Here is a 23,763-nt window from a genome sequence, read left to right as displayed (position 1 = left end):
AACCTGAACTGCTACCAGGAGGAACTGCCGGGACTGGACGCATATGGGAATATGATAGTATGCGTCTTTTAAGTCCAGGACTGCCATGTGGCTGCCTGGAAAGAGCAATTTTATTGCAGACCCAATTGACTCCATTTTAAAAGTCAGGATTTCTAGATAATCGTTCAGGTTTTTTAAGTTCAGGATAGTTCTGAAAGAACTGTCTGTTTTTCTTTTACCACTCCAAAGACATACTGATAGGGAATCAGTATTACCCTCATTCCTTACCCACAGTCACAAAGCACTGGACAGTTGCGATGGTGCCTTGTGACTATGGGTAAGGAATGAGGGTAATACCTCTTACTAGCCTTGTATCTCTTGCTGTCAAATACTACTTGCACAGGTCTGATCAGGTATCTATATGCCGGACTGATGGTGATCACTGTTCAATTGACATAGAGATAGGCACTATTGAATGCACCTTAAACCATACAAGTATTAAGCACATTCGCCGCTCCCTGTATTGTCTCACTTGATAATCCTTCCTTGTATCACCTTGTTACGTGCCATTTTTCTGTTTTGGCACAGGGTTTTTAACTAATTTTTGTCTAAATAAAATTATTATTCTTTATTATCTTGCTCTAAAGTGGTTTTCTTGGATAGTCTCTATCCAGATCTAGGTTGTATTAATTATATGGAGCAGTAAAAGGAAAACGCTTTGATTTCATAGAAACAAAAGACAACTAAACATTTTTATTATCAGCTTTGAATGCAGGAGGTCAAAATCATTAAGAAATGGCTCATTTCATTACTAAACCTGACAACTTTTGAAGATATGTAAAACAGTGTTACATGACCTGAAAATTAATTTAGCTAGTCGGGTGGCAGGTTCTTTAGCTGCTCACTCAGTAGGTTCATCCTCTGTGCCGGTCCCGGTACCTTCCTCTACTGCTCTGCACCAATCAGATAAGTGTGGGGCTGGAGAAACAATAGAAATTTTCTCAGTGATTTGGAAGGACAGCGTCTCATTGTTCTCCTCGGTCACAGGAAGCTGCCTAGCGTCTATAAGACGCACTCACTTATTATCAAGATTTTTTCTTGCTAAAAGTGTGGCTTTCCAAGTAAAACATTTCCCACATTAAGAATATAAAAAAGGCTTCTCCCCTGTGTGTCTGCGATGGCGACTAAGAAGAGATAATTTCTTCACAAACCATTTTACATTAAAATGGCTTCTCCCCTGTATGAGTTCTCTGATGTTTGATAAGACTCGACTTCTCTGTAAAACATTTCCCACAGTCTAAACATGAAAAAGGCTTCTCCCCTGTGTGAATTCTCTGATGTTTGATAAGACTCGGCTTCTCTGTAAAACATTTTCCACATTCTGGACAGGAAAATGGCCTCTCCCCTATGTGAGTTCTCTGATGATTGATAACACTTGATTTCTTTGTAAAACGTTTCCCACATTCTGAACATGAAAAAGCCTTCTCCCCTGTGTGAGTTCTCTGATGTGTGATGAGATTTCTTTTATCTGTAAAACATTTCTCACATTCTGAACATGAAAATGGCGTCTCCCCTGTGTGAGTTCTCTGATGTGTAACAAAATCTGATTTCTGGTTAAAACATTTCCCACATTCTAAACATGAAAATGGCTTCTCCCCTGTGTGAGTTCTCTGATGTGTAACAAGAGATGATTTCTCTGTAAAACATTTCCCACATTCTGAACATGAAAAAGGCTTCTCCCCTGTGTGGGTTCTCTGGTGACTAACAAAATGTGATTTCTGTGTAAAACATTTCCTACATTCTGAACATGAAAAAGGCTTCTCCCCAGTGTGAATTCTCTGGTGACTAACAAAATGTGATTTCTGGTTAAATTTTTTTCCACATTCTGAACATGAAAAAGGCTTCTCCCCTGTGTGAATTCTCTGGTGCTTAACAACATCTGATTTCCGGTTAAAACATTTCCCACATTCTGAACATGAAAAACGCTTCTCTCCAGTGTGAATTCTCTGGTGACTAACAAGGTATGATTTCTCTGTAAAACATTTCCCACATTCTGAACATAAAAATGGCTTCTTCCCTGTGTGAGTTCCCTGGTGAATAACAAGATCTGATGTCTGGTTAAAACATTTCCCACACTTGGAACAAAAAAATCTATTATCAGCTGAGTGAATGTCTCGATGTTTAAGAAAAGACTTTTCGACGGGAAAACTATTTTCATATTCTGAACATGAAAATGGCTTCTTTTCATTATGAGCAATTCGTTTTTTAATTCTTATTTTGTGACTTTGACTTTCCTTAGTAGTCGATAATGAATCAGAAGACAGGACTTGTTTCAAAGGATCAGATGATACATCTTTGCTGTGAAGGGATGATGGTAAATCTGGAGTAATGGCATTCACTTCAATTGTATCCTGTGAGATCTCAAGCTCATCTGATTTGAAAATTGAAGATGTCACCTGTCCCTCTGATCTCCTGGTACAGTCATCTGCCAAGAATAAAACCAATTATTTTGAGAAAAATATTCTTGAAATTAATATTTTTGAACATTTCTACTTAAATTGTCGTAAAAATGGCAAATTATGTAAAAATATTTAATTATTCACTAGGACAATGACAGTTCAGTCTAATTTAAGATCTCATACCAGTGTAACGTGGTGTTCAACTGTTTGTTCATTCAGCCTCCCAAATATGGAATAAAAGTCACAATGTTATGTAGGTGAAAAGAATACCAATAAAAACTTCTACTCATCTCACACTAAAACAAGTCCCCACTCAGGTCCATCATCTGTCAGTGGAAAAACAGAGGTTTCCACATTATTAATGGCTCAATGGTTCTTGAAATGCAACATGGCTTCCATAAACCAAGCCTGCAAAATCCACTCTAACAAAGTCAGATCTCCCCTCACTTCTGAGCCTTGCAGTGTGCCCAAACTACATTTATCATCCACGTATTTGGCATTAATATAGTGAGAAGTACCCACTTAATTCACGGTGTGTGTGACCTGGAGCACAATCTGGCCACTATGTGTTGGGCAATAAAATGACATATTTGTAATTTTTACTCTCCAACTCCACTGCGTGCTAATTTCCGGAAAGTGGCTGTGGAGTCAAAATAATCACTACTCCTATAGATTAATTCACGGAGGGTTAAAAATTCCAAAATGGAGTCACTTTATGGAGATTTCTACTGCTCTGGTTTACTGTTATTTTTTCATATTAGGGCTTCTACAAATGGTATGTCTCATCTCCTCTGAGATCTGCTCCAGCAACGTCTGCTTCTGTCATCTGGAGCCGCGTTATTCATTCTGCAGGCGGAGCTGGTGATGGAGGAGACGTCAGAACCAGAAGCCACTAAGATTAGGGTTCCTGGGACCAGTAGTACCATCGAGTCTGGCAGTATGGGTGTGTGTGCTGTCCAGCTGGAGTAATCTGCTCCCTGCTTCAGCCAACTGGAGAGCACCGCACCCTACTAAAGCTGGAAGCATATTGCCGGAAACTGCCAGATACAGCCTTGTTCTCCTCTGGTTCAGTCCTCTGTGCTCAGCTCCTGGCTTGTGTATTTGGTTCCTGTTGTGACCTGGGCCCGTTTACTGACTACTCTTGTGTCTTCTGATTTTGTATTTTCTCTGCCCTCCTGGTTCTGACCCGGCTATCTGACTATTCTTCTTGCCATCTCACACCATAGAACAGCATGTAACACCGTGGCACAAGCCTAGAGGTTTCGGTGTAAGTCCAGATCCATGTTGAGGGGTTATAAGGTGATGACCAAGGCAATCCCTCGGATCTTGACAATGGAGTAGATAGCGCCAAGCCTGTTCGTGGTGGCCATGTTTTGAGCTGCCAGGTGACCACAAACAATAACCCCAATACATTATATCTGCAAACTATTAGACCAAGATCAGCAGTCAAATAGCTAAATGGTGCTCCTTCCCATCTTAACCTGCCATATGCCCAGAAAGTAGCATACAGCCGTATATAGGGTATTGTCGGATTCAAGAGAAGTTAGAAAATAATTTATAAAGTCCATTTATTTCCTGTTATAATTTAAGAAGAATTCCAACGTTTACACCACATAAAGTGACACACGTCAGATTTGCAAAAAAATGGGCCTGATTAGGAACACAAAACTGGCTGCGGGAAGTGGTTAAATCAGAGTATTTTGGGCACCAACTACTGTAGTCAAAAACTGGGAGTATAGACAGTAACACATCTACTGAAATGATCGAACTGAACAGTCTTCATCAGTAAACAATGATTAACTAGTGGAGAAACGTCTCTGGGGTAATTAGAGTCTGGGGCTCGGTAGCTCTTGACAATCTAAACTATCCTGAGAGCCAATATTTTCTGTCAGATGAGTTTCAAGAAGAAATATTAGTTAGTCGATTTTAAAAGATATTGAAAAGTCAGGATAAAGGGAAACTCACACTTGGCCCTCACTGCACTTTTAATGTTGTCGATCATAAATGTGAAGTTTGGCCAGAAAGACTGGACCAGGTCTTGTAGGGACCATATGAGAACATTCAGCAGCACATAAGGGAGAAAAGGCAGGTTCATCCAATTAGATATCAGGTTTATAGGAAGGCAACAGCATCATCACCCTCCACTTTCTCTTACAGGCCCATCATAATAGTGATTTTCTAACTTGTCAGCACATTCTGCGTACTCTGTCATTTGGATTTGTAGTTTACAGATCTGGGCAGGTAAGAGTGAAGATCTTCTAATCCCAGGGAATAGGTGGATCCTCCAGGTTGTAAGTTCTATAGAAAAGGGCTTTCATTACCCAAAGTCATTTGAACAATTTTTGATGGAGGAGAATGTTGTGGTCTAACGGCAAAATGGTGATCACACGATTGTGATACCGCCAGACTACACGACTGATAAAGCCGCCACAGCCGGTGACTGAGAAGAATCTGTGACTTCTCTGCATTTAGTGGTTACTACTCACCTGGGTAGTCATATGAAGGAATCTCCTCTTTACACTGCGCATCACCCATTTCATATGTCTCTGTAGTATCAATATGGATCAGATCTTCAGCCTGAAACAAATATTGTAAAACTCACAGACAGATGGAGAAGTCACATCTATGATCAGGTCTAAACCTGCCATCTCCACAGTTCTCATTACACAAGTATAAAACATATAATACTGGTGGATAAAACAAGACTGAGCACAAGACCTTCACAGCCGTCTACACATCATAGGGGAGATCTCATGACACCTTTTCTCCATCTACCTGATGATCCTGAGGAACATTGGGATCTTCTTGTTTATAGTCCTGTGGAAGAAGTGGATGGGGACATCTCTCTGGTGTTGTCCTCTTACTGGATAGAGCTGGAGGAAACACATACAGGGACTGAATTCATTCTTTACATACAGAGAATTATAGGCCGTGTGTGTTTAGTCCTGTCTATTACCTGGTGGTGTGAGGGGCTGGGGAACCTCTATCATGACGTCCTTGTACAGATCTTTGTGTCCTTCTAAATACTCCCACTCCTCCATGGAGAAATAGACGGCGACATCCTGACACCTTATAGGAACCTGACACATACAATGATACAGTCATCCCCCCGATCCCTCCATAGCATTACTGTATAATGTCCCACCATTCCCAGCAGTGTCACCTCTCCAGTCAGCAGCTCAATCATCTTGAAGGTGAGTTCTATGATCTTCTGGTCATTGATGTCCTCATGTATCAGGGGGCGAGGTGGAGGTCCTGTGATTGGGCTCAGGGATCTTCCCCATCCCTCAGACACAGGGGCCTGATACCGGTCACTAGAGGTCTTCTTCACTACTGTGTAATCCTGGTTATGGAGAGACACATTAATAAATCTCACTACAGACATTTCCAGAGTCCTCACCTCTCCAGTTCTGTCCATCTGTTATTCCCATAGATAAGAATGATGTAATGTGACGTCATCAGAATCTCTCACCTCTCCAGTAAGCCGGAAGAGGATCTCTAGGGTGAGGTGTAATATCCTCTCCACCATCTTGTCCCTGTCCATATCCATCTTTGATGGGTAAATCAGGAAAATTCTCTTCTATAGTAGATCTTCACTGAGAGGATCTGATATTGTAGAGACCTGAATGAGAAGAAGATGAGCCGATGCAACATCATAAAGAATCCTGTGTAATAATACAATTACTGGACATAATAAGGGGAAACATATGAGGAGATTAAATTATTTTACAGTATTTATCTTTGTTCATTACATCTATTAATAAAACCTACATATTTTAAGCCACAGACAACAAGCAGTTTCTTCCTCGGAGTCTGTAGCTGAATACCTTTCTCATAGACTCATCTTCTATAACGCTAATTCTCATCTCATTTACCGACACTGGAATCGGCATTAGCAATACTGCAGGAGATATTCATTACATGTGACATGAGAAATAACTACTTCATGATGAGGACGACATCTTCATCTTCTACTACAGCTCTAGAAACATATTTGGCCAGAGTCCGTCACTGACTACATCATCACCGACCGTCTATATGAATGTTTCCCATCTTCTCTGGACTGTAAAATTCTATCATGTTAGATTCACACACAGAAGTTTGAGGCTTTTATCAAAGATTTTTTTTGTTTGAATAAACAACATGGACAGAAATTATTTGATACCAAAGTCTCCATGTTCAATGTTTTATGGGGTTTACAGTGGGTACGGAAAGTATTCAGACTCCTTTAAGTTTTTCACTCTTTGTTTCATTGCAGCCATTTGATAAATTCTAAAAAGTTCATTTTTTTTCTCAGTAAAGTACACTCTGCACCCCATCTTGACTGAAAAAAAGACAGAAATGTAGAAATTTTTGCAAATTTATTAAAAAAGAAAAACTGAAATATCACATGGTCATAAGTATTCAGACCCTTTGCTCATATTTAAGTCACATGCTCTCCATTTCCTTGTGATCCTCCTTGAGATGGTTCTACTCTTTCATTGGAGTCCAGCTGTGTTTAATTAAACTGATAGGACTTGATTTGGAAAGGCACACACCTGTCTATATAAGACCTCATAGCTCACAGTGCATGTCAGACCAAATGAGAATCATGAGCTCAAAGCAACTGCCCAAGGAGCTCAGAGACAGAATTGTGGCAAAGCACAGATCTGACCAAGGTTACAAAAGAATTTCTGCATTAATATCAGTTTTAGCAACAAGAAATATTTGTCACTATAGGAAAAACAGACTCACAGCACAATGTTAGGTAAATCATGTCTATAACAACTTTTATACTATATTATCCTATACACAGTGGGATAAATAGAAATCACAGGTTCCTAAGCAACAGCTGAAAAGGAAAAAAGAAAATAATTTATTTATTTTATTCACTTATATAGCGCCATTAATTCCACAGCGCTTCAAAGACAATACTGGCACTGTCTCATATATACAGGTGCTTCTCACAAAATTAGAATATCATCAAAAGGTCAATTTATTTCAGTTCTTCAATACAAAAAGTGAAACTCCTATATTATATAGAGTCATTACACACAGAGGGATCTATTATATAGAGTCATTACAAACAGAGTGATCTATTTCACGTGTTTATTTCTGTTAATGTTGATGATTATGGCTTACAGCCAATGAGAACACAAAAGTCATTTTCTCAGTAAATTAGAATAATTAACAAAAACACCTGCAAAGGCTTCCTAAGCATTTAAAAAGGTCCCTTAGTCAGTTTTAGTAGGCTCCACAATCATGGGGAAGACTGCTGACTTGACAGATGTCCAGAAGGCAGTCATTGACACACTCCACAAGGAGAGTAAGCCACAAAAGGTCATTGCTAAAGAAGCTGGCTGTTCACAGAGTGCTGTGTCCAAGCATATTAATGGAAGGTTGAGTGGAAGGAAAAAGTGTGGTAGAAAAGGTGCACAAGCAACCGGGATAACCAAAGCCTTCAAAGGATTGTTAAGATAAGGCCATTCAAAAATTTGGGGGAGATTCACAAGGAGTTGACTGCTGCTGGAGTCATTGCTTCAACACACAGATGTATCCAGGACATGGGCTACAAGTGCCGCATTCCTTGTGTCAAGACAGTCATGACCAATAGAGAACGCCAGAAGCGTCTTACCTGGGCCAAGGAGAAAAACACCTGTACTGTTGCTCAGTGGTCCAAGGTGTTGTTTTCAGATGAAAGTAAATTTTGCATTTCATTCGGAAATCAAGGTCCCAGAGTCTGGAGGAAGAGTGGAGAGGCCACAATCCAAGCTGCTGGAGGTCTAGTGTGAAGTTTCCACAATCAGTGATGGTTTGGGGAGCCATGTCATCTGCTGGTGGAGGTCCACTGTGTTTTATCAAGACCAAAGTCAGCGCAGCCATCTACCAGGAGATTTTAGAGCACTTCATGCTTCCCTCTGCCGACAAGCTTTTTGGAGATGGAAATGTCATTCTCCAGCAGGACTTGGCACCTGTTCACACTGCCAAAAGTACCAATACCTGGTTTACACACAACAGTATCACTGTGCTTGATTGGCAGCAAACTCGCCTGACCTTAACCCCATAGAGAATCTATTATAGAGAATCTATGGGGTATTGTCAAGAGGAAGATGAGAGACACCTGACCCAACAATGCAGACGAGCTGAAGGTGGCTATCAAAGCCAACTGGGCTTCCATAACACCTCAGTAGTGCCACAGGCTGATCCCCTCCATGCCACATTGCCACATTGATACAAAAGGAGCCCCGACCAAGTATTGGAGTCATATCTCCCGACTGTGCAGATCGCTTGCTACCATTGCACTCAGCAGGCTCGGACCAGATGGTATGGAGATGAATGAGGGAGATCAAATTCCAAAAATAAACGTTTCTTTACTTAACAAGAACTTGATGAGAATTATATACATCAGATAGTAGGCACAACACTTTATGAATGCTTCTTCTGCATTATGCAGAATTTTACGGATACATGTGGCAGTACATAACTTTTGAGAACACTGTCAATATATGCAATTCTAAATTGCTCACATGTCCGCCATTAGACTATAATCCTATATATATGACATGGAAGCTTCTATTATTTAAAACATAGCATTTATTAATAGAATCATTAAAATAACATAAAAATTATACAAAAGAAAAGGGAAGAGGACCACATGACAAAAACATCAGTCTCAGGGATATACAACAATAAATACAATCCAGAAATTATCCTAAAAATACTCTGTGTTTGGTTATCTTAGACGTTATAACTAACAATGTATCATTGTACTCCAGAATAAAACATTATATGGTTTTCATAGACAGAGGGGGAGAGAGTATAAATCAGTAAAGTGCATATGCATAAAGTGCTAAGTGCCTAGAATCTCCAGGTCCACTCTCCACCCCTCTCCAAAACCTTCAACATAAGGGACTGTAGTACTTATAAAGGACTTAGTGAGAATATAAGAGTTGTCATCGATTAACCAGTCACCTCAACTCTTGATTATCATAATAACATGACATCCTCGTCAAAGCCAGCGGCGAAACGCGCGTCGGATCCGGTCAGTACTCAGTGGTCAGTATTCACATTGTGTATCCTTATGTCACCCTCTCTATATACTGTATGTTATTATGATAGTGGGCCTGGAGATTCTAGGCACTTAGCACTTTATGCATATGCACTTTACTGATTTATACTCTCTCCCCCTCTGTCTATGAAAACCATATAATGTTTTATTCTGGAGTACAATGATACATTGCTAGTTATAACGTCTAAGATAACCAAACACAGAGTATTTTTAGGATAATTTCTGGATTGTATTTATTGTTGTATATCCCTGAGACTGATGTTTTTGTCATGTGGTCCTCTTCCCTTTTCTTTTGTATAATTTTTATGTTATTTTAATGATTCTATTAATAAATGCTATGTTTTAAATAATAGTACATAACTTTTGTTACAAGCTACAAAAGTCCATAAAACCATTATGGGAACGCGCATTATCCCCTATGGAGACCACTAGGGGGCGAGATGTGTTGCTAAGGCCCCTAGACCTACTTTCAGCTCCCAGTTGATTTAGGAGGACCTTACTTGTTGAGGTGCATCGGTACAACTCCTCACTAGTGCTCTCAAAGTCCATTCGATGAAGGCCACACACTCCTTTCTATGGCACTGTCTCTTCAGCTCTCCGTAGGAGAACTCCTGTCCCAGTTTGGACACACTGTAGCTTTCTCTCTAGTATAGACAATTGTTTGTTTAAATCCTGTTTGTCTAAGATTAGGAATCCTTCTATAAGGCTATGATGCGTTTTTTAAGCGTTTCTGCAGCGGCAAAAACGCTGCAGAAACACTTAAAAAAACGCATGGTGTGCTGTGCACATGCTGCGGAAATTTCCGCTGCGGATTATCATTGCAGAAAAAAACGCAGCACTTCCAATTATTTTGCAGAAGCGCTGCGTTTTTGCCACCATTGAGTTTCATTGGAACGCATGGATTACGCATCACTGCAACTGTACATGCGGAATCCAAGCGTTTCAATTTGCGGATGGTACCCGGGTGTGGAGGAGAGGAGACTCTCCTCCGGACCCGGGTACCACAGAACCTGTAAAAAAAAAATAAAAAAAATAAATAAATATTATATTTACCTTCTGATGGCCCCCGGTCTCCTTGTCTTCACTTGCCGGCAGCTCGCGGTGGACTGAAGGAGCTGCAGTGATGTTATAGTCATGTGATGGCAGATCCTTCAGTGTACCGCGAGCTGCCGGAAAGCCAGGAAGGAGCGAAGCAAGACTCCGGGGGCCATCAGAAGGTAAGTATAGATTTATTTTTTTATTTTTTACCATTCTTTAAGGTCACAGTATATAAATCCATGCCATTTGCATGGATTTATATAGTGTGACCAAGTTGACAAGCAGTTTCCAAGTGATGCTAAAATCGCTTGGAAAGCGCTTGACAACCCGCATGTGGAAATGCATGTGAAGAATGCTTCACATCCGCATGTCCCTGGCAGGAAAAACGCATGTACAATCCGCATGCGTTTTTTCTGCCAGGGAGATGCAGAAACGGTCAGGAAAAAATCCGAAGCATTTCTGCATCGTGGGCACAGCACATGCGGATTTTCATTGGGGAACATGGCAGACCTTCTACCAAGCGGTTTTTAAGCGTTTCTGCAGCGTTTTTGCCGCTGCGGAAACGCTTAAAAAACGCATTGTGGGCACACAGCCTTAACGTAATCCCCTTTAATTAGACCTTCTGACCCCAAGGGCAAAGTTCTGTACTTTTTAAGTTGGTCTCCTGGCCAGAGTCAAGTGACTCATCATGCTGCTCACCTTAGCAAAGTTTTATCCCTGTAATTAAGTCTCCAGACCTTCTGCTGCCTTTGGGCAAAGTTCTGTACCGGTTAAGTAGGCCTACCAGCTGAGCTAAGGACCTCACCCTGCTCTTTATCTCCGCTATGCTCCCTGCCTAGAATCCGCATTCTCATTGCCATTATATCTTTGCTTTCATTCAGAATGGACTGATTTCTCCCTTTTGGTACACAACACCATATCAATTCAAGTCTGTAACCAGATATACCAAAGGTCTGTATTTCTCGCTTGCTTACTGTGACCATGTAGCTTAGAATAAGGGCTCCCACATGATGCCCCCCTAGACACAATAGAGTATGATGGCCCCCACAGTCTACACAAAATGAAGATCCCCACTCAGTATGGAGGCTTTTACAGTCCACCACAGTTCCCCACTTAGTACTCAGTATACTGGCCCCCCACCAATCATCCACTCAGTATGAGAGCCCCCACAGCCCTTCACTTAATATGATTCCCTCACAGTCCTTCAATTAAAGTGCACCTGTGAGCAGGATTGTGCTCAGTAATCTACACACACTGTCAGGTGGGTGACATTACACTGATTAAAATGATACCTTGGTTGATGAAATCCGTCCTGTGGTTCTTGTGCAATCTTCACTTTCAGTTTGGAGATAATGATATGCTTGTGCTCCAGGAAGGTGGGGGGGTGGGGCTCTATCTGGTGCTCTGATTACTTATTCATCTGCATGCTCTTATGACAGCTAACTGTGCCTTCACTGACCTGACTCCTATTTTACATAATGCATCTAATAATAAAGGGCTAGGTAAAATAGTAGGTACATCAGTGAATGATCAGTGATCTGTCATAAGGGCATATAGATGAATATGTAAGCAGAGCACCAGATAAAGCCCACCCCACAAGCTGCCCCAAAGCACGAGCATATCATTATCTCCAAACTGAAAGTAAAGATTACACAAGAACCATAGCACGGATTTAATCAACCTAGGCATCATTTTAATCAGTGTAATGTCACCCACCTGACAGTGTATGTAGTTTACTGAGCACAATCCTGCTGACAGGTGGGCTTTAATATGATGCCCCCACAATTCCTGATATTTAAAAAAATAATACACACACTACTCCACCAACCCTGTTCCCAAGGTGCTCTGCTCTGGTCTGTGCAGTTTGAGTACTGAGGCTCCATACGACAGGTGTGATGTTGTGATACCATTGTGCCAGCAGTGCATGGAGTATCAGACTCACAGGAGAAGGCTGAATGGTGGGTCAGGGACCTATTGGCTCCCTCATTTACTAGTCTATTCAATGGTATTGTCATCATGGAAATGTGGATATTGCTGAAATTGTGATGATGGGGAAGGAAAGGGTCCTGGTGCTGAGCCACATGAGCCCTTTCAATTCACAGGCACCATAGTGGCTATGGATGATATGCCTCTGCCTATCTGTCAGGGATTAGATCCACCAATACCACAAATTTACACGCCGGGGAGGTCACAAAAACCACCTGCTGTGATCCTAGGAGCGAACAGCTCTCTGCTGCCCCCTATCGTCCGGTCAATTACACAATTGGCCGAAGATCAAAGGAGAAGGCCGCAGGCTGTTCGCACTAACAGGCCACTTATCGGGAAACTAACAGTGAGCATATGGTATGTACACCTCCGGATTCCAACCCATGGAATATTTGTATATACCAGCGCACTATCACAACTAACTCCACGATAACCCAACAAAGAGGTAGGGTTATTAGCTGCCACCACCAATCGTTTTCCGGCTGACTGGATGCCGTTTCAGGTAGCGTATGGCTTCGGGGACGCAATTTACAGAACAAAAGGAACAGAACTATTAAATTTTATATTTAATTCAAAAGGGAGGCAGTGTTTATGAAAAATATACAAAAGATTTTACAAAAGGGGACAAAACAATACAGCATATACAGTTACAGAAAATAAAAGGGACAGAAGAATTTATTATACCGATCGCAGAGACGATTCAGTTTAGCCGAAGGAGAGCACTTCAATTGGCTGTTTCAGTGAACTGGGTCCCTGCATACACGATATGTATCTCTCTGCACGAACACAGATCATAATTCGGCTTGATCTTTTATCAACTCCTGAGTCCCACCCACACACTCCCCCGTGATAACCTCACATGGACCATGTTGTGGGCTGGTCTCAGCCCTTCATGATGTTATGAAATATCCAACCTATGAGATAAATCCTCTCCAGTGCCTTAGAAGTTGGAGATTAACGCCATATTTTTTAATCAGGATTTTTTACTTAGAGACCAAGCATAGCATAGCAGTTGTCAGTTATCTTTTCACTGTTGATTAACGGCTCATCGGCAGGTGTCAGATATGAAAAAATATGCATATTGTTTCCCAATTAGCCCTGCTGCTAAAATATATGTCTATCACAATCAAATTTATAGAAATTCCCATATTCTATATTTTCTTTTGGTGCCTTAGTGTCCAGCAATTATGTGTGGATAAAAGGAATGTGCACCTGTGAAGGACAATGCTATTTCTGAAGAGTGTAAGATATTCCCTTTGTTCTTTAAGGCTGAGTTCACACGATGCGTTTTTAATGCGTTTCCGTGGCGGTTTTGCAGTTGCGTAAACGCCGCGGAAACGCATTAAAAACGCATGGTAGAAGGGCAGCAATGTTCCCCAATTGAAATCCGCATGTGCTGTGCCCATGATGCGGATTTTTCCGCAGCGTTTACACTGCGCTCAAAAATCCGCAGCATGTCAATTAATTTTGCGGAAACGCTGCTTTTTTGCCGCCATTGACTTGCATTAGACCGCATGGAATCCGCATCACTGTATATGTAGATGCGCTTTTCATGCGGTCTAATGTGCGGATGGTACCTGGGTGTGGATGAGAGGACTCTCCTCCAGACCCAGGTACCATTAAGAAAAAAAGAATAAAATAAAAAAATATATATATACTTACCTTCTGACGGCCCGCGCAGCGCTCCTGCTTGGTTCCCGGCACTTCGGGGTTGAATGAAGAAGGACCTTCGCTGACGTCAGAGTCATGTGACGGGTCACGTGACGCTGACGTCGGCAGGTCCTAAAGTCTTCACAGCCGGCAGCCAGGACCGAGCGAAGCAGGACACCGGGGGCCATCAGAGGGCAAAGTATATATTTATTTTTTATTTTTTGACATTCACACACTATATAAATCCATGCCGGTTGCATGGATTTATATAATGTGAAGTTGACAAGCACTTTCCAAGTGATGCTAAAATAGCTTGGGAAGCGCTTGTGAACCCGCATGCGGAAATGAAAGTGAAGAACTCTTCATTTCCGCATGTCCCTGGCAGGAAACCGCATGTACAATCCGCATGCGTTTTTTCCTGCCAGGGAGATGCAGAAATGCTCAGGAAAAAATCCTGAGCATTTCTGCATCGTGTGCACATACCCTAACAAGCCATTTCCTATCTATTCAATCAATACTCTTAATCTATAAGCAATACACATCCTCATTCAGTCACCTGGCCCATGTACTAAACTGTGTCTATGCGTCAACACATCTCTCTATGGTTTTCCAAAGCTGCTGCGACTTTTGGGCTTACAGGGCCAAATACCCCCACCAGTGGCATCCCGCTTTTGGCAGGCACCCACAGAGAGGAGGTAATGACAAGCTTAGGAAGCTGACAGACCATTGAGATACGTGATCAGATAACCAGAGGGTCTGAAACTGGCTTCTACGAAGATATCCATGGGTTCCAGGTGACCAGAGGGTCTCAACCTGGCTATCCCAAACATCTCTATAGGAACAGTTGACAGGAGGGTCCCAACCTGGTTTCCCCAAATATATCCCTGGGGATCAGGTGACCAGAGCGGCACAATTCTTGCTTCCCCAAACATATCCATGGGTTCAGTGATATTCAATGTAGCAGATCTGTGTTCTTCCAGCTGGGGTCGTGGTTCCCTAAGCTAACATCCTGTAGAAAGTCAAATCTGTGTCCCTCATGATGGAGCCATGTTGTCCTAGCTGTTGCTCTGGTAGTTGTCTCTGATTCTTCTTGCAGAACGATAGAAATCCCATTTTATACTTACATCTGTGACTCGAGTCATCATCCACAGATTAGAGGGAGGTAGGATGCGGTTAACTCTCACTGTTTGTGCATTTAATCAATCTGCATAGTTCACCCTTCTCTGTTTTGCTGGTCAACAAGTCACAGGGCCCACACAATGGTCAATCCACATATTTAGCAAACATTCATTGTTCACTGACCCTGCGTCATCTTCTTGAATAGCAGACAATAAGTTGCAGTAAATATCACCTCAAGTGTCAACATCTGGGCTCATACAAACAATAGTCTATGCTTCTTGACCAAAAAAAACCCATCAATTTGAAAGTCAACATAAAGATAATAGCTTATGTCTCCTGGCCTACTGAATTTACATCTGGGTAATTAAGATTAAATGCTGTCGTCACATACCATATTGTGTGTTTAGGGGGCAGTACTGTGGGAAAAGCCCTCTAAAGTAAAATCTTAAACCTTTAATAAATATATGTATTAAAAACTGAACAACCTACATATATTCTTAAAGGGGTAATATTAAGTTCTGTTTTTCTATTGTATTAAATATTTATTTCATGCAATAAAATGCAAATTAATTACGTAAAAATCATACAATGTGATTTTCTGTTTTTCATTTTTAGATTCCGTCTCTCACAGGTGAAGTGACCTACGATAAAAATTACAGACCTCTCCATTCTTTGTAGGTGGGGAAGCATGCAAAATCATCAGTGTATCAAATACTAAGTTTCCCCACTGTATAAAGGAAAGGGTATGGTACTCAGAATGTTTCACTAATCCGCCTCAACGAGTTTCCCCACCAACTTCATCAGGAGGCTTGATACAGGGATAATGACACAGGATGCTCAGCATAGTGTGCCTAATAGCCAGGTGTCCATGTATAAAAATCCCTCTTCATCCAAACCCCTCCCCAGACTAGGAGACCCATTCCCATTCCCATAGGTGAATTGTCATAGGACATATAGAATCGAGTCTGTCTACAATAATGTACTGCGCTACTTCTCATGAGCTAGAGGTCCGATAATGTCCATCCCCTAGTGTGCATGTCCGGAAGTGACGCGCTTTACACTGAAACGACAGGTAAACTGATTGCCGCCTCTCCACTCGTACCCGTGACTGCTCATGCCGGTAGTTACGTGTTCCACGACGGAGAGCATAATGGCCTATATGTGTCGGGACCAGCACCCCCCTGTCAGTAGATAAAGTAACATACGTTTAGAGTTGGCTATTACAGATAGAGTGAGCAGGAGAATTCATTGTATATCTGATATTGTAGATTTCACCTTGTAATTTCCCTGCTCTGCATTATTCACTGTTCCTATAGTTATTACAATTCCCCCATATCAGGGACATAAATAATTATATTGGTTACATTGGCCTTGTGTTTGTCTGTGCTTTGTATCCGGTCACCTGATTATAGGGGCATAATGGGGGAATTACACTGTGTGGGGGGCATCATACATACTGCATAAGGGGCATAATGGGGGCATTACACTGTGGGGGGCATCATACATACTGCATAAGGGGCATAATGGGGGCATTACACTGTGTGGGGGCATCATACATCCTGCATAAGGGGCATAATGGGGGCATTACACTGTGTGGGGGCATCATACATCCTGCATAAGGGGCATAATGGGGGCATTACACTGCGTGGGGGGCATCATACATACTGCATAAGGGGCATAATGGGGGCATTACACTGTGTGGGGGCATCATACATCCTGCATAAGGGGCATAATGGGGGCATTACACTGTGTGGGGGCATCATACATCCTGCATAAGGGGCATAATGGGGGCATTACACTGTGTGGGGGCATCATACATACTGCATAAGGGGCATAATGGGGGCATTACACTGCGTGGGGGGTATCATACATACTGCATAAGGGGCATAATGGGAGCATTACACTGTGTGGGGCCATCATACATCCTGCATAAGGGGCATAATGGGGGCATTACACTGTGTGGGGGCATCATACATCCTGCATAAGGGGCATAATGGGGGAATTACACTGTGTGGGGGCATCATACATCCTGCATAAGGTGCATAATGGGGGCATTACACTGTGTGGGGGCATCATACATCCTGCATAAGGGGCATAATGGGGGCATTACACTGTGTGGGGGCATCATACATCCTGCATAAGGGGCATAATGGGGGCATTACACTGTGTGGGGGCATCATACATCCTGCATAAGGGGCATAATGGGGGAATTACACTGTGTGGGGGCATCATACATCCTGCATAAGGGGCATAATGGGGGCATTACACTGTGTGGGGGCATCATACATCCTGCATAAGGGGCATAATGGAGGCATTACACTGTGTGGGGGCATCATACATCCTGCATAAGGGGCATAATGGGGGCATTACACTGTGTGGGGGCATCATACATCCTGCATAAGGGGCATAATGGGGGCATTACACTGTGTGGGGGGTATCATACATACTGCATAAGGGGCATAATGGGGGCATTACACTGTGTGGGGCCATCATACATCCAGCATAAGGGGCATAATGGGGGCATTACACTGTGTGGGGGGCATCATACACACTGCATAAGGGGCATAATGGGGGCATTACACTGTGTGGGGGCATCATACATACTGTATAAGGGGCATAATGGGGGCATTACACATCCTGCATAAGGGGCATTACACTGTGTGAGGGCATCATACATACTGCATAAGGGGCATAATGGGGGCATTACACTGCGTGGGGGGAATCATACATACTGCATAAGGGGCATAATGGGGGCATTACACTGTGTGGGGGGCATCATACATACTGCATAAGGGGCATAATGGGGGCATTACACTGTGTGGGGGCATCATACATCCTGCATAAGGGGCATAATGGGGCATTACACTGTGTGGGGGCATCATACATACTGCATAAGGGGCATAATGGGGGGGCATCATACATCCTGCATAAGGGGCATAATGGGGCATTACACTGTGTGGGGGCATCATACATCCTGCATAAGGGGCATAATGGGGGCATTACACTGTGTGGGGGCATCATACATCCTGCATAAGGGGCATAATGGGGGCATTACACTGTGTGGGGGCATCATACATCCTGCATAAGGGGCATAATGGGAGCATTACACTGTGTGGGGCCATCATACATACTGCATAAGGGGCATAATGGGGGCATTACACTGTGTGGGGCCATCATACATACTGCATAAGGGGCATAATGGGGGCATTACACTGTGTGGGGTCATCATACATCCTGTATAAGGGGCATAATGGGGGCATTACACTGTGTGGGGGCATCATACATACTGCATAAGGGGCATAATGGGGGCATTACACTGCGTGGGGGGCATCATACATAATGCATAAGGGGCATAATGGGGGTATTACACTGTGTGGGGGCATCATAGATACTACATAAGGGGCATTACACTGTGTGGGGGCAACATACATCCTACATAAGGGGCATAATGGGAGCATTACACTGTGTGGGGGCATCATAGATACTACATAAGGGGCATTACACTGTGTGGGGCCATCATACATACTGCATAAGGGGCATAATGGGAGCATTACACTGTGTGGGGCCATCATACATCCTGCATAAGGGGCATAATGGGGGCATTACACTGTGTGGGGGGCATCATACATACTGCATAAGGGGCATAATGGGGGCATTACACTGTGTGGGGGTATCATACATACTGGATAAGGGGCATAATGGGGGCATTACAATGTGTGGGGGCATTATACATACTGCATAAGGGGCATAATGGGGGCATTATACATACTACATAAGGGGCATAATGGGGGCATTATATATACTACATAAGGGGCATCATGAATACTGCATAAGGGGCATAATGGGGGCATTACACTGTGTGGGGGCATCATACATACTGCATAAGGGGCATAATGGGGGCATTACACTGTGGGGGGGGCATCATACATCCTGCATAAGGGGCATAATGGGGGCATTACACTGTGTGGGGGCATCATACATACTGCATAAGGGGCATAATGGGAGCATTACACTGTGTGGGGGCATCATACATCCTGCATAAGGGGCATAATGGGGGCATTACACTGTGTGGGGGCATCATACATCCTGCACAAGGAGCATAATGGGGGCATTACACTGTGTGGGGGCATCATACATACTGCATAAGGGGCATAATGGGGGCATTACACTGTGTGGGGCCATCATACATACTGCATAAGGGGCATAATGGGGGCATTACACTGTGTGGGGCCATCATACATACTGCATAAGGGGCATAATGGGGGCATTACACTGTGTGGGGGCATCATACATCCTGCATAAGGGGCATAATGGGGGCATTACACTGTGTGGGGGCATCATACATACTGCATAAGGGGCATAATGGGAGCATTACACTGTGTGGGGGCATCATACATCCTGCATAAGGGGCATAATGGGGGCATTACACTGTGTGGGGGCATCATACATCCTGCACAAGGAGCATAATGGGGGCATTACACTGTGTGGGGGCATCATACATCCTGCATAAGGGGCATAATGGGGGCATTACACTGTGTGGGGCCATCATACATACTGCATAAGGGGCATAATGGGGGCATTACACTGTGTGGGGCCATCATACATACTGCATAAGGGGCATAATGGGGGCATTACACTGTGTGGGGTCATCATACATCCTGCATAAGGGGCATAATGGGGGCATCATACATCCTGCATAAGGGGCATAATGGGAGCATTACACTGTGTGGGGCCATCATACATACTGCATAAGGGGCATAATGGGGGCATTACACTGTGTGGGGCCATCATACATACTGCATAAGGGGCATAATGGGGGCATTACACTGTGTGGGGTCATCATACATCCTGCATAAGGGGCATAATGGGGGCATCATACATCCTGCATAAGGGGCATAATGGGAGCATTACACTGTGTGGGGCCATCATACATACTGCATAAGGGGCATAATGGGGGCATTACACTGTGTGGGGGCATCATACATGTGCTGTTAGCTAATTGTTTGCAGAGACTTCAGCCATTACAGGAACATTTTCCTAATGTTACATGGTTTTACAATATATTGTATTTGTTGTACTTTGCTGCCATCTACTGGCCATTGTTATAATACGTTGCTTATGTATCACCGCTATTTTACCCATAAGACCTTTCTGTCTGCAATTCCTCCTATCTCCCTTCCTCCACTTTCTTCTTATCTCAGTGCCATCTTGGACAACACATGTTACAGGTCTGGAGAAAGGATTCTCTCATTACCTCTGATGCTTCTAACATCAATTCTAACTTCTACTGCATCTTCATCCATTCACCTTCCCTGGCCTCACCTCATCAAGGTACTGTGAATAAAACCTGTTGAAATTCATAACTGCATCATCCTTCTGGATTACCACAATGAGTTCATAAAAATAGAAGCACAGGTTAGTGAGTAACGCTATCTGCCATTGCTTATACAGAGATCCACGTTCATATCCCTCAGACACATCTCACCAACGTACATCGGTGGCAGAATAGTAATGAGAGACCTAAGTCTACAGTGTCTGTGTGCATGTGCATTGTCTGCTAGCAAGTCTATGACCATCCACCATCTTAGCTAAAGCATGTCCACAAAAGGCACCATGGATCCCTCTGTGGGAGAAGCACATCATGTTCCTGACATCACAGATGATCCAGGAGCAGAGTCCACATTTACTGCAGAGCAGGATGTACGACCCAAACGTGTAACCAAACTGACACAAAAGGTCAGAGAACCTGGAGACAACCAGGAATGAGTTCCATGATATCACAGTATGGGGTAGAGCTGATCATTATTTAGCAGCTCTTCCATGTACTAACAATGACACAGCAGATTTAACCGCCAAATTGAATAGTTTATCTGCCGCCTATGATCGCTACCAGAGACTGTCTGCAAAGTACATCACATTCCTGAGTAACTGTGACATGGAAGATGCCCCAGCAGAGCTGACTGAAAGGGAGACTACTCCAAGAAAAGACTTCATTAGTGCGAGATGGCCAGGATAAGGCAGAACTCCGCATTGCACACCTCCAAGAGGTTAAGTCACATTGTACAACGTCGACCAAAATCACATCTCGGTCTTCCAGATCATCTCACTCCAGGAAGTCAACATTGTCTGACAAGATACTGGAAATCCGTGAGCCTGCAGAGGAAGCTAGAGTCAGAAGCTCCTTTGCTAGGAAGGAGGCTGAAGTAGAAGCCCAATTAAAAAAGCAGGAATCTGAGATGTAAACCCAATTAAAAATACTCCAAGCAGAAAGGGAAGAAGCAGCAGCCCTCGCTAAACTGAAAGTCTTTGAACAAGCACTAGGTCAAGATGCTGATATGGACTGCTTTATTCCAGAAGAAATGGAGGACCCAGCTGATCGCAGTACAGACTATGTGCTAAAACACTTACCATCTGTACCAGCGCCACCTCCAATCTACCACACCGATGCATCCGCAACGCAAAAGATGTTACCACATACTGCCGACAAGGTAAGTTGCAGCACTAAACTACAATTTAGGCTGCAGCCAGCAGACCCTATAGAGGCTAAACCACAACTTAACCCTCATGCCGCATCATTTCGTCCTGATCCGTCTCAGACATATAAGCCAGAGAATTTACATTCCCCAGGGATGCCACAAGTTAATCCTGCAACTATGACAGGGAGATCGGACATGTCTGAATTCGCCAGGTACATGATTCGCAGGGAGTTAATAAACATCAGTCTCTCAAAGTTTGATGATCGTGCTGAAAATTATAGAGCCTGGAAATCGACCTTTCAAGCAGTAATGCAAGACCTCAACCTCACCGGCAAGGAACAACTGGATTTGCTGTTAACTGGTTAGGCCCTGAATCAATGGAGCGTATCAAGACAATAAGGGCAGTTCATGTGGACTATTCAGATGCAGGTCTTATTGCAGCTTGGGAGAGACTGGAGCAAACCTACGGCAGCTCAGAAGCCATAGAGTCAACCTTATTTAAGAGAATGCAAACTTTCCCAAAGATAACTAACAAGGACAATCAAAAATTTCAAGACCTGAGAGTGACCTGCTAAAGGAAATAGAATTGGCAAAATTAGACCCACGTCTTTCAGGACTGAGTTACCTTGATACTGCTCATGGCGTGAATCCAGTAGTGATAAAGTTGCCACACAGCATGCAGGGTAAATGGGCAGACCACGGCTCACGGTATAAAAGACTACATAATGTCTTTTCCTCCCTTTTCATATTTTTCCAGGTTTGTCAGTGATCAAGCTCAGAAGAAGAATGATCCCAGCTTCAACTTCACTGAACCTACTCCACCAGATTCATTGACAAGGTAAGATAGCATTACCACCAAACGTAGAGCGTTAAGGGGCACAGTATTTGTGAGAGACTGACGTTCCACTTACAGCATCCTCCTTCACTAAAACAAATACTGTTGCTCCTAAAGTTATGGACAGTAACCGTATGTGCCCTATCCGCAAACGACCTCACCCACTTAAGGAATGTAGTGGACTCAGGGCAAAGACTTTGCAGTAACACAGAGATACTCTCAAGGAGCTTGGGATATGTTATAAGTGTGGCACCTCCTCAGACTACCTCGCTAAACACTGTAAGGCCGTCATTAAGTGCACTGAATGCAGTAGTGACAAACACGTTACATCCATGCATCCCACACCAGCTCCACACAATTCACAACCTTCTGCAGCATCCAACCCTGCTCAAAAGCATGGCGGAGAGCCACAAGTTCCAGCTGCAACTGCTGTTTCCTCCTCATGTATTGAAGTACAGTATGTGAAGAAGGGACTGGTCCTAAATGCTGTGCCAAAGTATGTCTGGTAAAATTATATCCAGAAGGACAACCTGACAAGGTCTCCAAAATATATGCCATAATAGATGAGCAAAGTAACAGGTCTCTAGCAAAGCCCAAACTGTTTGAGATCTTCAATATAAAGGGACACCTGGTTCCATACACCCTCAACACTTGTTTGGTCGTATTGAGACTTCTGGTAGGAGTGCCTCTGGGTACATTATCTCTTCAATCAAGGGAAACGTGCACATACCCTTGCCAACTTTAATTGAATGTGACCAGATACCCGATAAAAGGGAAGAAATTCCCACTCCGGAAGCCACGCTTCATCACCTCCACTTGAGGCACCTAACGAAATTCCTCCTGTGGACATGAATGCTGATATTCTAATCCTACAAGGGAGGGACATTCCGAAGGTCCACAAGGTGCGCTAACAATGCAATGGCCCAGATGATGCTCCATACGCCCAAAGACTTGATCTAGGCTGGGTAATCGTCGGCAATGTATGTCTGGATAAGAGTCACAAGGCATCCGAAGTCAACTCCTTTAAAACGTATGTACTCCAAAATGGTTGCACAACTCACTTTAAACCATGCTCTCATCACTACAAAGTGAAAGAAAGGTTCTCCACCTTCATTAAAGAGCCTGACATAATTCCTACTCCCTATGGTGATGACTTAGGGAAAACAGTGTTTC

The 23,763-nt window shown here is 43.2% G+C and overlaps 1 protein-coding gene across 1 annotated transcript in view; it reads right to left on the bottom strand.

Annotated features, from left to right (window-relative positions):
• Window positions 1-724: 724 nt before the first annotated feature.
• LOC141172236 (uncharacterized) overlaps window positions 725-23,763 on the bottom strand; it is a 27,944-nt gene continuing 4,905 nt past the window's right edge. Inside the window, exons 2-7 of the mRNA XM_073656224.1 lie at window positions 5,911-6,060; window positions 5,602-5,781; window positions 5,395-5,518; window positions 5,214-5,311; window positions 4,925-5,015; window positions 725-2,464 (exon numbers count right to left, since the gene is read on the bottom strand). Of these exons, the coding sequence (XP_073512325.1) occupies window positions 1,200-2,464; window positions 4,925-5,015; window positions 5,214-5,311; window positions 5,395-5,518; window positions 5,602-5,781; window positions 5,911-5,988 (1,836 nt within the window). The 5' untranslated portion in view covers window positions 5,989-6,060 and the 3' untranslated portion in view covers window positions 725-1,199. The remainder of the gene's footprint in view (window positions 2,465-4,924; window positions 5,016-5,213; window positions 5,312-5,394; window positions 5,519-5,601; window positions 5,782-5,910; window positions 6,061-23,763) is intronic.

Source organism: Phyllobates terribilis, unplaced genomic scaffold, assembly GCF_046119375.1.
Source record: "Phyllobates terribilis strain yellow unplaced genomic scaffold, ASM4611937v1 Scaffold_12__6_contigs__length_324123572, whole genome shotgun sequence".
NCBI classification, from domain to species: Eukaryota; Metazoa; Chordata; class Amphibia; order Anura; family Dendrobatidae; genus Phyllobates; species Phyllobates terribilis.
This window is presented reverse-complemented; position numbering and strand designations above follow the sequence as displayed.